This window comes from Panthera leo, chromosome B1 (genome assembly GCF_018350215.1).
Source record: "Panthera leo isolate Ple1 chromosome B1, P.leo_Ple1_pat1.1, whole genome shotgun sequence".
NCBI lineage: Eukaryota > Metazoa > Chordata > Mammalia > Carnivora > Felidae > Panthera > Panthera leo.
The window spans coordinates 148,532,799-148,548,804 of record NC_056682.1 but is presented as its reverse complement, the minus strand read 5'-3'; the positions used below and the strand labels follow the sequence as shown (position 1 = coordinate 148,548,804).

The window sequence follows — 16,006 nt, the reverse complement described above, 5'->3', positions numbered from 1 at the left end:
AAAATAAAATCCAGACAAGCAACATTTAATTAGGAAAGCATACATTTTACTCCACAAATTTGTAATGCTTTAAAATCACCTTTAGAACGATCATGTAATAGTAGTTTAGAAAACTAAATAACTTATTTATCATTCTGGATTAATTTAAACTAAGAATTTTTTTTAGTCTTTTTACATACTTTTCCCAATTTTCTGTCATATTCCAAAGAGAGAACATAATTAACCTATTTTGTTTTGATATTTGTTAATTAAATAGTTATAGTTACTTTTTCCCCCCATTTTGCTACCAGGGAAACGTGGTTTCAGATAAATTTAGCTATTAAAATAAAAGCCTTGCTTAAGTAGTAATGTTTAAATTCATAGTACATATTTATTGTGAAATTATTATTATTGTATTTTGATTACTTTTTCTTTTGTTTTGTTTACAATTCACTATTGTTTTTCACAGAAACATCCTCATAGACAGCCAGAACTCGTTCGAGTGAGTATTCTATTCTGTATTCCAAGAACTCCCTCTAATTATATAATGTAAGTGATGATGTCTTGATAACACACAGACTCTAGACCTGTTCTCTTCTCTATAAAACAGTTTCACATTCACTGTGATATAATAAACTCAGTTGAAGTGCTGAGAAATTTTTATTTGTTTTCACAAACTTTCTTAGAGAGGAGGGCACATGAACTTACATAAATATTTATGGTTAATAAAAATCTTAATATTCAAGAGAAATAATTAAACGGAATATGTTAACATGATCTATTTTAATGTATTCCTGCTTTTTTCTCTTCTACTTGAACTCCAACATGTGATTTATAATTTGGTCTCATTTACACACTGGATCTTCAATTAGGTACTTGTACCTCACGTTTTTGCAAGAGTCATTACACCTCCACTCTGCCCACTAATTGAACTAATAATACCTTTTAATTTATTTTTTTATTCTTTGCAGAATGAACCAGAGAGCAGAGAGGTAAGGCTCTTTCTCTACCCCCAGCTCCCAACTTTTTCTGTTAGCTATGATGAATGATGAATGTCTTCCCTGCTCCACTTTTCATTTGCCTTCAAATGTATCCAAGTACTCAGCTACTTGGATTACTCTCTCAAATCTCTGTTTCGACTAAATCCTTATTCAATTCTTCCTTTGACATTTTGTTAAGCACAGACTTACTAAGTCTCTAAGCCTAGTAAAAAGAAACAACCAAGTAGCGTGTCTCCTTTAGTTTTAAAAATTAGATTATAAAATTAAAACTAATTATCTTTTCTTCTACCTAAGAAATATGCTGGCTTACCTAATTAAAATTGAGAACTTGTGCTCAAATGGACAAACATGCTCCTTTTTTTGGTATGTTTTTCATTTTTTTTGATCATTCACACTTTAATTCTATAGGAGATTCTCAAAGAAAGACAGGCTCTCAGGTTTGCTCTCGTAAGTGTTATCCATTTATTTTTCTTAAAAGACAAACACATTTTTTTGGGAAATGTATTTTAATTTTAGTTTATAAATTTTTTTTCACTTAGCTTGACCAAATATTTCCTTCATTCAGTCACCCAGGCACCCACAAAGAATATTAAAGCCAGATGTTCAAATATTAAAAAGCTACATTAAATTTTAATTTGTGCCTATGCATTTGCCTCTTTGTAAAACACTTATGCTTTCCTTTGCATAACCTAGGTAGAATATACAATTTCCATACGTATTATGGATGGAACATTCTGTCTCTAAACAATACTCCTTTATGTATTGTATTTTCTATAATTTAGTGACTTAATTGTCAAATAAAACACAAATAGAAATTTGACTTCATGACCACTATTTAAAAAGTTGATAGGCAACCCAACTTTGCCTGAATGGTTTTTAACATGACTTTTCTTCTTTCTCTCTTCCTCCATCCCTCCTTCCCTCCCTCCCTTCCTTCCTTCTTTTCTTTTGTAGCTTACACCAAGAGAATTAAGACAGGTAAGGAGATCTCCACAAGATACACCATAAAGTTAACAAACGGACGCAAGTGTTGTGCTGTCCACTTCTTTATTGCCTCTTATGGAAATAGACACTAGGTTTATTGAACCAGACAGGTGAGATCAAGAGAATTCAGAACTATGACTGAAATAAGATAAAAGATAACAACAAAATATACTGGGACAACTTTTTTTTTTAATTTTTATTTATTTATTTTGAGAGGAGAGAGAGAGAGAGGGAAAGTGCACCCATGAGTGCAAATAGGGGCAAGGGGGAGAGAGAGAGGGAGAGAGAAAATCCCAAGCAGACCCCACACTGTCAGCACAGAGCCCGAGGCAGGGCTTGATCTCACCAAATGCAAGATCGTGACCTGAGCTGAAATCAAGAGGTGACTCATTTTTTATTATTTTAAGTGCATATTGCCATACAGCTTAAGCAAAGAAAGCTTAGCAAAAATAAACTGATGTTAAAAATGACATATCAAGAAATATTAGTGCATTCATGAGAAACATATTTATTTTTTAATTTGCAGCAGCACAATGCAAGGTACACTTTCTTACAGATGTTCACTCACTTACATCCCTATTCACTAATGTTGTTTCTCTTTTCTTTTCTATCCCTAAGGAACACCTCAGTGAACTGAGCAGGGTAAGGAACACCAATGGTATTTAAATTATTTTAAAAGTTTGTCCTTTCAAAAATATATTTTACATGCTACCCTTTATTGATTTCAGCAAAGAGAACTTCTGAGAGAAACACAGAATGATGAACCCAAGGTACCAAAATTTTTCTTTAAATAGTGTGGCCAAAAAAAAAAATGTATTCTTGCAGTGGGAAAATTATTTAAGTTTAGAAAAAAGTTTTTCTATGGCATTTATAGTTTCTTAGAACTTTTCAGACATTCAAAATGTGACTTCTGCTGAGAATTCTAAAGAATACTGATTTTATTGATGTTACTTTACACCTATGGGGAGATGAAACATTAGTATGAATGAATGGATGGATGAAGGAAGGAAGGAAGGGATGTGTGCTTGCATGGATGTGATTGTGGACTGGCCAATTGTTTGAACTTATCACCAAAGCTGAAGAAATGCTTCATTCAGGGTACTATATATAGCAATATATCTGCTCCAAAGGATGTTTTACATAGTCACAGTTGATGATTTGCTTTATTTAAACATGATTTTTAAAATATGAGTTGTCTACTAGATTTTTAATAGATTTGGTATAAAGAGACCACACAGGTGCTCAAAATTTATGAGATAAATATATCTAACTATCCTTCATACCTGAATGATTATCTTTTCTTGGCAGAAAGTATACTAAGAATAAGTCAACTGACGTATGATCTTTTGTTTTAAAGCTGTTAAAGCTAATATAAGGAAAATGAAGAAGTAAAAACATTCCTTTTACATACCCACACAAAGTAAATAATTCTAAGTCAAAACAAAGAGATATTTCTAATTCAAGAAAAAAAGATATATCACACATTGGCCAGAATTAGCTGGATAATTACACCAGCACTCATATTTTCAGCTTAAATTTTATTGATAATGTCACTATATTGCTATGGAATATAGAGGGAGAAAATCCATTTTGCTTAAGTATGTATGTGTCATTGAGCCAATGGTTTGTGCACTTTTATTTACCACATGATCTTTAATCCAGTGCTGCTCTTTACCTTGAAAAAGCCAAATTAAAGAAAAAATAACTTATACTGGTTAAAGTAAAATGTAGAATTATTTACATTGGTTTATCACAACATATAAGAATCCAAAATAATTTTTATTAAACTCTGAAATGCAGATTAGGGAGGTAAATCCTTTGGTTAGCTCAGGCCAGGGTAGGCAGGCCTTTTTATTTTCCTTATAACTTGGCTATTGCCTCAATTTTCTATTATCTTTGCTGTCTATTTTTATTCAGCAATTGTTATTTTACATTTGAAACATAAAATTAATTCTTTTTTCTTTTCCTAAGGGACATGTTATGGAAGGCCCTGAGGTAAGACATCCTACACTTTTATATCACACGTGGTACACACTATATGCTTTGTTTCATGCAAAACTATCTTCTCAAAGTGAGAAAGGTTAAACTTCTCAAGTCCAAGAATGTACAATGTCGTGCCAGATAAAGTTAAAATTGGAAGAGGGAATATGTCATTTATATGATGATCAGTGAAAACATTGCTTATTTATTAAAATAAAGAGTAAAAAGCAAAATGTGCATGACTGTTAACAAATGGAACATGAGGCTCCAACAAAAGTCTTACCTCTGCCATCTTGGGGTATGAGCTTTCTCAATGTTGAGGGCAGTCCTTGGGCAGAAAGAATTAATTGCAGCAATCACTGGGGATCACCGGGGATTGGCTCTGCTACCCAATCTAAAAATGTGGGAAAAACATGTAAGTCCCTAATATATAGTTAATCAACTCTCTGAAGAGATGAATAGTCTTTTGAATATTAGAATCAGTCTTTTAAAATTTGCACTTCGATACAAAAGTTATATCCATATATAAATATAAACATACATGCCTTAAAAGGAAACTACATATTTCAAAGGGTAGATGTTTTAAAAGCTAATATAATTTTAGGTCCATGCTGAAATTGGTTGTTGCATTTTTTTTATTTAAATTTTTTTTTTTTTAAACATTTGTTCATTTATGAGAGACAGAGAGCACAAGCAGGGTAGGGGCAGAGAGAGAGAGGGAGACACAGAATTGAAGCAGGCTCCAGGCTCTGAGCTGTCAGCACAGAGCCCATCATGGGGCATGAACTCACAAGCTGTGAGATCATGACCTGAGCCGAAGTCAGACACCCAACCGACTGAGCCACCCATGTGCCCCAATTGGTCGTTGTATTTTAGTGTTTCCAGTTTATTCACTTCAAAATAGCCCCAAAGGTGCACGAGAATAAATGCTTAACTCTGGGTAGGTCAGCTGAATGGGGCTTTTTCTTCAAATTTCATATTTATCACATGCAAAAAATATCCATATACATTTTGCATTCTACTCAATCATATACCTGTGTTTGTTTTACTAAAAAATGTTTTTTTAAGTTATTGGGTAAGTTATTATCCTCTTCTCTCCATATATTTTAAATAAAATTGACACTTCAGAAAATACATTATATTGGCCCTGAAGCTTTTCATATCACTCATTTCAAATCTGAAACCAGGAGTCAGCAACCCAAGAGGAAAGTATAGACCTAGTTTCCTTACAACTCTAAAAATACCAGGGTCAATGACACTGGTTTCCTTTCTCTTAGCAAAGGGAAACTAGCACCAGTTCATCAAGCGAGGTAAGTGATTTTGATGTTAATTCAATATCCCAATTAGTTAGAAAACATTTATGAAAGCTTGTTGAACCATGAAGGTTACATATTTCATAAGGTCTCATTGTACAAGGTGCCATATATGTAACTCTATTTCAATTTTAAGATGTGAATATCACCCCAACAGATGTAAGAAAACAACTCTTTGTCAGAGACAAAATGACAAGATTGTTGTTGGCAAACAATGGTATCTGGCTATCTGTGGTGCCCAAACATTTTTTCCCTAGTTATTTTGCCCTTCCCAGGTTTCATATTTATTGAAATCTACCCATATTAGTAGAACTCAATCTTGTCATTAAAAATTACAATGGTGGCTATGTTTCTAAATCAATTATGTTAACATGTCATATTCTGTGTAGAAATCAACCCATTCGGGGTTAATTAATTACACATTCTTTGCCCCTTGTCAACCTAAAGAAAGAAAAAATAGCAGGCATAGAAGATGATGAAGTCTTTCCCTTAACTTTGGGAGACCTTCATCCAAATTACAAAATAAGACCAACCCAAGTTTCTGTGAATTCACTAAAGGTGAATATTTTATATCCACCTTCAACATTCTGAATAATCTTCCTGCTGAAAGCAGTGAGAAGAAAGGGAATCTTGAATACAGTATATACCTCAAATTATTCACCTTGTCTCAGTTATGCAAAAATTTGTTGTTAAAATCAGTTAACCACAGTTATTTAGTAATAGTGTTTGGTTAATTAGCATTCTTACCTTAAATGTAAATTAATGTCATAAAATTAAAAGTGTGCTTGTTTCTATTTTTTTGAAGGAAGTTGTTCCCAATAACACTCAGGTAAGAGTTATTCATCAAATTTAAAATATAGAAATATTACCCAATATATGCTACAATATGCATATACATATATGTGTATGTATACACACACACACACATATATGTTTGTTATTGTTTTTGTTTTTTAGCAGAAGCACGTTTCAAAGGAAGATATACTCTCTCAACGCTATCTGGTAAAATTTCATTATGAGCTTATCAAAGGCAAATGTACCAAGAAATGAGTAAGAATGTTATATTGATAAATTGTTCTCTTTCTCATTATCTGCTAAAATGTAATCCATAGTAAGTAGTCTAATGGATTCTAGATAATGACTGCTTCCTCTCTGAAAATAAAATTAATGAGTTTTTTAATTCCAGGTTTTTAATACATGCTTTAAGTTGAATATTTGTACTGTATAGTCTGCTTTGGATCTGAATAGCCTAGTATTAAAATGACAGTCCATAGATTTGGCCAGACTTAAGTTTGCCCCTAAGCTTTGCCTTTTACCAGCATGTGATGTTAGTTTATTTATCTGCTATAAGTCTATAATCTAATTTCTAAAATGACAATGATAATAAATATTAAATGATATAAAAGCAGCTAATATAATCCATAGTTCAAAGTAAATGATCACTAAATGTGGCTAATGTCAGAAGCATCATCATTTTTTCCCCCACTTCATCTAATATTTTGATTTCATTTGACCAAGTTTAAAAGCTTTGGTCAGAAAGCAGAAGTCATTTTTAATTTTCTTAGTATTCTGACACAAGATATTATATAAGTAAAATTGCCTGAATACTCATATCTGATTGTATTTTAATTTATTTTAACTTAAAAATAACTTAAGAGGCACTTGGGTGTCTCAGTCAGTTAAGTACCTGACTTTTGATATCAGCTCAGGTCACGATCCCAGGTCGTGGGATCTCAAAAATAATTAATTAATTAATTAATTAATTAAATTAAAAATTAAAAAAATAAAAATAAGTTAAGAAAGCAGTTTTCTAATATTTTAAAAAGAAATAATTCAATTAGTCCAAATTGTTGTAGAAATAACACTAAAGTAAGATTAATAGTTCCTCATTCTTTACTTCTAGAAAAAGCATTTTAGGATTCTAGCTTCATTACTTAAGAATGATGGGGTTGGACTGAATGGTATCCAAGCAACTGAGAATATTTTTTCTTTTGAATAGGAACAGCTTCATAGACTGAGCAAATACAACCAACTGCAACTGGTAATAGTTTATTTATTATAATACAAAATTGTATTCTGCAGAATTAAAATACATTAAATTTTATGTTGGGTGCACTTCTAAAGATGTATTCAATTTTTTTCTCAGGAAACTATTCTAGCCTTGGTAGTTAACAATAATTGGAAAATTATTCATATGACTGCCTATATATTTACTATCAAAGCCATTTCTTTCTATTTATGCCCATACTAATGCTGTCTATTTATTCATAATTACTAACCAAGGAGAAATTTACTTTGAGTAAATTCTACATCAAATCCTCTTATAGTCTCTGATGATGCATTATATTTAGGACTTTATCATGTATTTATTTTCCCAAATTCAGTGCTGTATGGAGATTCCAGAAACATTCCTATTCCTGCTCATGAAAGCACAGATATGCCAAATAAACTTCCCATTTAAGGAAACAGTATAGACTCTGTAGGAGGAATCAGGAGTCCTAAACATTCAAATTGTTTTTGTCAAATCTCTCTAAGAATTGTCAAGTTGTACTCACTGTCCCTGGACCTGTTTCCTTATGTGTGAAATGGAAACATTCTTCCTGGTGTTATTTTGAATATCGGATTATCAATCTCCTACTCAGCGAGCCCTAAATCTGGCTTGTAGCAAGTCCAATTTCCTGCTCTGACCCTTCAGACTCTATAAAATTTGCTTTGTTCATGAGACTTCTAAAAACATTATGAAGGTCTCTTATCAAGATGTACATTTCAACCATAATGCCATAAATTGCTTTTATGCTAAAACATATCAATAGATCAAAAATATACCCATCAGCACAAACTTCTTAACACTATTTAGTTTTGATCCTTTTGATTTTTATAAAGTCATTCGCTTGGGAGGAAAAAAAAAAAACCTTTACTTTAGTTGCAACAAATCAACTTAATTAAGACTTTAGGGAAAAGGCCCTGTCGTAATTTAGTAAAATTATATTTTTCGTTTTCTTCTGTTATCGGTGTAGGAAGAGGATAGCCAATAATGAATTTGATTTGGGCCCAATTGTTACTCTTATTTGGTGTCTAAGTTGCTTATGTTTAAAATAAAGTCCAAATAAATTTAAATATATCACTAACCACCCCCCCCCCCCCCCGGAATTCACCATTACTGATCTGAGAAATTACAGGAATAATATGTTTTATTATTTTAGGTATATGACTAAGCTGTTACCTCCACAAATATTATTACTATATTGGTCTTGCTCATAATGTTCATTGTATTTCATAATGTCCATTGTGTCCTCAGTGGCTAGCATAGTTATCCCTGAATGAGTGAAAGTACCTAATAAATGTTTGTTATTCATAAATTAATAAAGTCAATATACTAAAACAAAATATTTTCTCTTTCCTAGGAAGCTCTCCGTGACCAGGTAAGATTATTTATTAAATCTAGAATATATTAATATTTTTAAAAGTTTATTTATTTTGAGAGAGACAATACACTTGCTTATTTGCACTTGCAAGCTGGGAAGGGGCAAAGAGAGAGGGAAGAGAGAATCTCAAGCAGGCTTTGAGCTCTGTGCTGAGCCCTACACAGGGCTCAATCTCATGACTGTGAGATCATGACTTGAGCCAAAATCGAGGTGGATACTTAACTAACTGAGCCACCCATGCACCATTTGAATATTATGTTTCTAAAGTTACAAATTAAAAAGTGTTTTTATACTTTTTCATAATTCTGGCATATAATGCAGTTTATCCTAAATTTCATGGATGATGATATATTCTTGGTACATTGAAAAATGAACGTGTTGTACCAGAAGATGTCTAAGTAATTTAGAATGTACTATATTTCCTTTTATACAGCAACAACTGCGCAGAGTGACTGAAAACAACCACATCCAATTGGTAATATTTTGATTAATAAATTACAGAGTAATGATATACTATGAAGTTTAAATATGTGTGCTTTTAAATAGCCTCACACTTTGAAGGGGTTGTTTTCTTCTTCAGAAGTTATTTCTCACTCCCAACTTCTGGGACAATTTGTATTAATTGACAGGGGAGATTAGCACTACTTGTCAGTAGTCTTTGGAAAAGGAGCTGCTTTCTGCTTTTTGTCTCAGCTGATGTGGGCATTGTATTTATAATCATAAGCACCAAGAAGTGTTAATCTCCATGGTTACATTAATTTCTCTTTTAACATATTTCTTAATTTTATATTTTTATGCCCATAGTCCGATTCTAAAATTCAATTTATATTTAGGAATCTCAAACTCTCAAACTAGTTGACACACTTTTCTTTTGAATAAACCATCTGGAGAGATACTGAATGTCTCTGTAAAAATACTCTCTGATCCTGTTTTCTCATCTGTGAAATGAAGTTGTTAGTAATACAGAGCAAATACCAACCTTTCCCCTGCCCTAAATTCCATTGTTCCACAGTTTTCCTAGGGATTCTGATTTCATTTTTAAGGCAATAACCAGATACTATGAACTATGTGCTGCCATAACAATTCTGATTCTTGTGAACAATAAGGTCAGTTCCATATCAGTCACGAAGCCCCCCAGTCACTACTTGCCATTTAGCGATTCTTAATAACGATCGTTGAGGATGTTCCATATGTCTTAGAAGAAATTGCCTCTAAGAAATACAATGGACAAAATTAGTGTCAGTTCCCAACTCTCTTACATGAAAAGTATTTCAAATAGGTTGCTTCTTCCACCTTTGAAGTTTTATTCAGAATCTGTAATTCATATTCTCTTTTTCTTTCAAAGATCTCACCGAGTAATTATCTCTTGTGTTGCTAACAGCCATGTCTGAAATGATTGGAATGATTCATTTTCAGAGATTCAAAACAGCAATTGTTCATACATTATTGTTTCTCAATGGTCTTTCCTTCTAGCCTTTCCAACAATTCTACCAACTTGATGCTTATCCCTATGCTGTGTGGTATTACCCTCCACAAGTCATGCAGTATATTGCTTACACACCATTCTATGACGTCACTAAACTTACGGCCCCTGAGAACACTGAAAACGTTGGTGTTGTGCCAGAGTGGTAGGTAAGTTCATTTACCTAAATATTGATGTTCTACCAAAGGAAATAAAAGAAATTCACTTACAGAACCTACCATAGAAACAGTTTTAGAATATTCATGGAAAATCAGTGTTTAGTGACTCATGTGAGAGTTTTCTGAAATGGAAAACTGACAATACTTTCAGGTATCTATGGCTAACAGTCCAACAGTCAGGAACATTTGGAGCAGCGTTATCTATTCTATAAGTGAAATTCATTCTTGATAAGGGTAGAAAAAAACTTTTCTCCAAATTAAAACTATAAAGGGTTCTGATATAGAACTCAGTTTTTTTCTTTTTGCACTTTTACTAATCTTCAAATGCCTTCCTTTGGGTTATACCCATAATACACATAACAATAGAGCACAGATTTTGGTATCCAATAGTTCTAAATTCAAATTCTGACTTTTGGTTACTTGAAATAAGTATAACAATGCTTATTTTAATAACTCTGAATGTGATTAAATATAATCATCTTTGCAAAGTATAGTGCTGGGAAAATAGACACAGCAAATAAGTAGTGGTCATTTTGGGGGCAGGGCTAAGAAAATTTTATTGCTGACTACCTTGATCACATAATTTTAACAATTTTTATTCTTCCAGAAAAATTAAAAATTCTCAGAAACTCCACAATTATGGTACTTGGTAAGTTTGCAAATTACTTGTCTAACCATTAATCCTATTTTCATTTGAAGACAAGGTAAAAAGATATGATTGTAGGCTGTAAGTTTTTTTTTTTTTCTGCTGAAGTCTAGTTCCTTCAGAACACATTAGCACTTAAAGAATTAAATTGGCTTAGTAATGTGCAAATTTTTGTTTCCTGCTCATACTGTATTTAAACGGCAACTTAAAAAGTTACCTAACTTTAACTAATATAATTTACAATATTGGAAATCCTATACAAGTATAGGAGTTTGTATGTTACTAACGTTCTATGAAGATGTGACATTGAGACTCACTCAGGTGAACCCAACAGTTGTATCCTGTTCCTTGTGCTCACTACAGAAGAAATCCTTAGCAAGTCACCTAGTGAAACCAAATGATTGCTTGTCAATAGGCAAACGGACTGAAAAGTCAACAGATTTGTTTTAATTACCTTCTCCCACTTGATTGGAGCTTTTAAATGTGTGTGTGTATGTGTGTTTGTGCACTTCCCTTTACAATGGTGGCAACTTTCTTTCCAAAAGATCAAACTAAAGAAAATGATAAAACTCTGACCCACATGAAAACTTTTTCTTCCAGTTGCCTTGCCATATCTTTTATATTACTTCAAAAGAAAATACTATCTAGTAATAAATTATTTTCAAAACGTAAAAATCAGGAACAATGGATATATATGTCAGCCACAGGAAAGCACAAATAACATTGTAAACTTTATCTTAAAATGGAAAAAATGGAAATTAAAATGTGCATACCATAAAAGTGTGTCTTTAACTCAAAATATGTAGTATGGCTAACCACATATTTCCTTTTCTCTTTACAGATGTGACTGAAAATTCCATTCTCTAAATTTCGCCTCTATCGTGTAAAACCATCCTAGCCAAAGGATTCGACTGTTATTTTAGAACAGGACAATCCCAAATTGAAGGCAGTCTTTTCTTCTTGAGTTCTCTACTGTGCATTAGATAGAATATCATCATTTTCCTTAAGCTAAATTTTCCTAACAGTTTATTGTCTAAATTTCAGTTACATCATGCCGGTGTGAAGGCCACTGAATCAGAGGGTATTGAAGTCTTTACTAAGTTTCTGTGATGGAAATTTTGTTTAAAAAGTCTTTGAATTGCTTCTTCTGTAAGTGCCATCATTTCATGTAATTGTGTGCAGTGACTGAGATTTTTCTTTTTCTTTTCAATAAATTATACTTTTAAGGCACAGTCCATACTTTCTGTCATTATTTCATTCAGCAACATTTACATAATCCTTTTCAGAGTATGTATATAATATTTTGTTCTCACTAAATTTTTCTATGATACTTGCAATCACATTTTAATGAAAAAGGTTAAAATGTCACTTCTGATTCTGGCAAATTATAAACGAGGTCCAAAATCTTTCACTTGAAGTCAGTTGTTTGTAGAATATTTCCCATGAGGTGTGGCTGCAGAGAGGAACAGCAGTGTGGCATTTGTGTGTCAACTGGGTACTTGAACAACCTGGTGATGCAATTAATTTATGCCACCAGGACCTGTTTGTGCTCAACCCACCTGATTATAGCTGAGTTTATATGTAGGTAGATTAGACCATTTAAGAGGTCACCTTAGTACACACGGTCACCTAGTAGCCATGGTGGCCTGTTCAATATCCTTCAGAGCCCAATGAGGAGTTATTTCTTGAAATGACAATTGTTACTTGCTCTGATATCCTAAAAGCCCCAGGTGAGATTTACTTTTCAGGGTATATTCCAGGTTTACAGCCAACCCAACACGTCATGACCCTTTTGGAACTATTGTATCTATAAGATCCTAACATACAAGAGATAAGGCCTCTTGTGGCATGCCCTAAGCCATCAACTGTTCGGCATCCTACCAATAATATATATTTTATGTGCATAACACCCAAAGATGAATTTTTTGCCTTGAAAATGAAAAGAAAACCAGTTAGCATCGATTCTTCTGACTTCTCTCTGTGTTAAGAAGTACATGTGAAACATTTTGTTTTTATCTGGAGGTTTGCCAACCTACTCCAACTACTGAACCTGCAAGAAATTAGTGGAGAGTACAGGCCCTTGTGTTTTCATAAAATGTGTCTCCCAGCTTCTTTCGTCATGTTATTTCCCAACGCTTCAAGGATGCTTGATATTTCTCATGTCATGAATCCTATGGAAATAAAGTCATCAATTTAATGAATGCCCAGTGAACCATGGAATAAGACAATCATGTTTCCTGCAAGCTAAATTGTAGTACAAAACTAGAGTAGACTTGTCCTTAAAATTGTCCTATGAGGTAGAAGCCTCTGTTCTATAAGATTAAAGCAAACTGTTGCTGGTATTGTTTTCTTCTTTGGTTTTAAAGGCAAAATGAAGGGGAAAAATGTGAATATCAAGGATTTATGTGACACCATATTTAAAATACCACCTATAAGGAAGGTGGAGAGGATGGGAAAATGGGTGAAAGGGAGTGGGAGATACAGGCTTCCAGTTATGGAATGAATAAATCAAAGGGTGCAACACAGAGAATATAATAACTGATATTGTAATAGTGTTGTATGGTGACAGGAGGTAGCTATACTTGCGGTGAGCATAGCATAACATATAAAGTTGCCCAATCACTATGTTGTACACCTGAATAAAATACACTATGTTGTGTACTTCAATAAAAAATAATAATAATTTAAAAATGAATTGTCACCATCTTATTAAATTTGCTATAATCCATTGTTACTTTCCAAGAAGCTATTGAAAAGGCCAAATGGGAAATCAAATAATGAAACAATCCACTATCCTAACATCTTTTAGTGTTTTTTTTAAGTTCATCTATTTATTTTGAGAGAGAGAGAGGGAGCAAGTGGGGCAGGGGCAGAGAGAGAGGGAGAGAGAGAATCCCAAACAGGCTCTGTACCATCAGCGCAGAGCCAGATGCAGGACTCCATCTCACAAACCATGAGATAGATCATGACCTGAGCCAAAATCAAGTCAGACGTTTAGCCAACTGAGCCATCCAGGTGCCCCATCCACATTTTTTACTCTTTAATAGTTGCTGCAATTTCCCCAGAGATGCAAAATCATTATTTTATTATAGAAGAAGTTAGAATGGTTTCTATTCAGTACTTTTTTTGCCTTATTACTCCATACATCAGGGAGGTAATATAGAGATTAAACCAGTTTCTAAGTATATCTATTCTAAATATACACTCTGAGCAGAGGACTTACCATTAATGGTTTGGACTAGGTTTGAAGGGAGACAAACTGTGCGGGCAACATCAAGTATTATTTGACTCAAATAAATTTCAATATGAATCACGGATCATCAGGAGATTCTCCATTGTAAGCAATGAGTGGTAAGACACAGAATGGATCTCAGAGTCTGGAAGAAGATCAACTAGTTCCCTTTTTTTATGTAAGTGCCCAAAACTCATAGATCAAAGACAAGGACTAGGATTGGAAATATGATATTATAGTAAAGTCCCTACAGAACTTTGACTTTTCCTACTTCAAGTGTTATAGATCCATGTTAATTCTTATTCAGAAATTGGGGTGGATCATCACTTTCTGTTGGTAGCTTATCCAACAATCTGTTTACCAGACATATTCTGTTCACCAAAATATTTTTATATTTATATATCAAAAATAACCCTGATGAAATTGCTATTAAATTTTTCCTAGGGATATATTGATTAGCTTCACACAGCCATCACTTCTGGTTTGACCATTTTTCATACAATAATTATCACCACCACCACTTCCTGACTAAATCTCTAAAAATGTTAATTATCTCCTTGCTTCAGGAACTTACCTACTATCACTTTGTTTTGTGACTGGGCTCCTTTCATCTACCTTAAGGTCAGAAATCCAATTTTAATTACTGTGAGCCTCCTAATAGAATGCTCGGTCCACTATAGTTAGGGAAAAAAGACTTATAAAAGTCCATTCTTTCTTTATTATTTTAAATTTATTTTAGAAAGAGAGAGCACACACAAGCGGAGGAGAGGGGCAGAGGGCAGAGAGATTGGGAGAGAGAATCTTAAGTGGGCTCCACTCTCAGTGTTGAGCTGAATGTGGAACTTGATCCCACAACTGTGAGATCACGACCTGAGCCAAAATCAGAAGTCAGACACTCAACTAACTGAGCCACCCAGGCACCCCATAAAAGTCCATTCTTTAAGAAAAAGGTTAAAAAACAGTCATCTATGCATTGTCTGTAGAAATGGGTAAGTGGTAGGTCCTTAGAATTAAGCATATCTATCTACAGATATTTTTTTAATGTTTCCTGTAATATGGTTACCAAACCTTCTGGAACACTGCAGATGACACAAATAAGTGGGGAAAAAGGTTAGGGGAAAAATGATGCTAATTGTGAACTGAGTATATGTCTTCTTTTGCTACTCCTTCAAATCCATTGTGTGATATATGTCACACAGGCATATATCAAGTGTGACCAGATATTGAGACTCATAAGAGAAACTAGAGATATAAATTTTGTGTAAAATTTTCTGATTTTTAATATGGCATAGTTTTTTTCTTTTTCTTTTTGGAGAGAGAGAGAGAGAGAGAGAGCACAAGTTGGGGAGGGGGTCAGAGAGAGAGTGAAAGAGAAAATCTTAAGCAGACTCCATGCTCAGTGTGAAGCCTGATGTGGGTCTTGATCCCATGACCCTGGGATCATAACCTGAGCCAAAAGCTCAGAGTTGGATGTTCAACCAACTGAGACACCTAAGCTCCCTTAGTTTTTTTAAATGCAAAACACACGGTCCCCTTTTCTTTGTTGGCCACATCCAGCCCCTACAACACTAGTTTATGTACTCTACTGTACATTAAGGAAAGAACTTGCTAAGTTTTTTTTTATTCTTACTGACAGGCCATATCAAGGATGAAGCAACAGTGAGAAGCAGAAAATTAAGGCCACCATCAGCTATGGTAAACAAAGAAATCATGATTTTATCATGAAAAAGAAACACAGATCTTCAGGATCATTTAGGAGTTAGGGGTCTAAATCTTTCATATCTTCCAGTAGATTTCATTTTTCC

General features: G+C 33.5%; 1 protein-coding gene across 1 annotated transcript in view; it reads left to right on the top strand.

Moving 5' to 3' along the window:
- CSN1S1 (casein alpha s1) overlaps positions 1-12,194 on the top strand; it is a 29,372-nt gene extending 17,178 nt beyond the window's left edge. Inside the window, exons 3-12 of the mRNA XM_042936714.1 lie at positions 951-971; positions 5,222-5,254; positions 6,063-6,086; positions 6,215-6,259; positions 7,257-7,298; positions 8,662-8,679; positions 9,116-9,157; positions 10,156-10,314; positions 10,931-10,972; positions 11,811-12,194. Of these exons, the coding sequence (XP_042792648.1) occupies positions 951-971; positions 5,222-5,254; positions 6,063-6,086; positions 6,215-6,259; positions 7,257-7,298; positions 8,662-8,679; positions 9,116-9,157; positions 10,156-10,314 (384 nt within the window). The 3' untranslated portion in view covers positions 10,931-10,972; positions 11,811-12,194. The remainder of the gene's footprint in view (positions 1-950; positions 972-5,221; positions 5,255-6,062; positions 6,087-6,214; positions 6,260-7,256; positions 7,299-8,661; positions 8,680-9,115; positions 9,158-10,155; positions 10,315-10,930; positions 10,973-11,810) is intronic.
- The last annotated feature ends 3,812 nt before the right edge of the window (positions 12,195-16,006 follow it).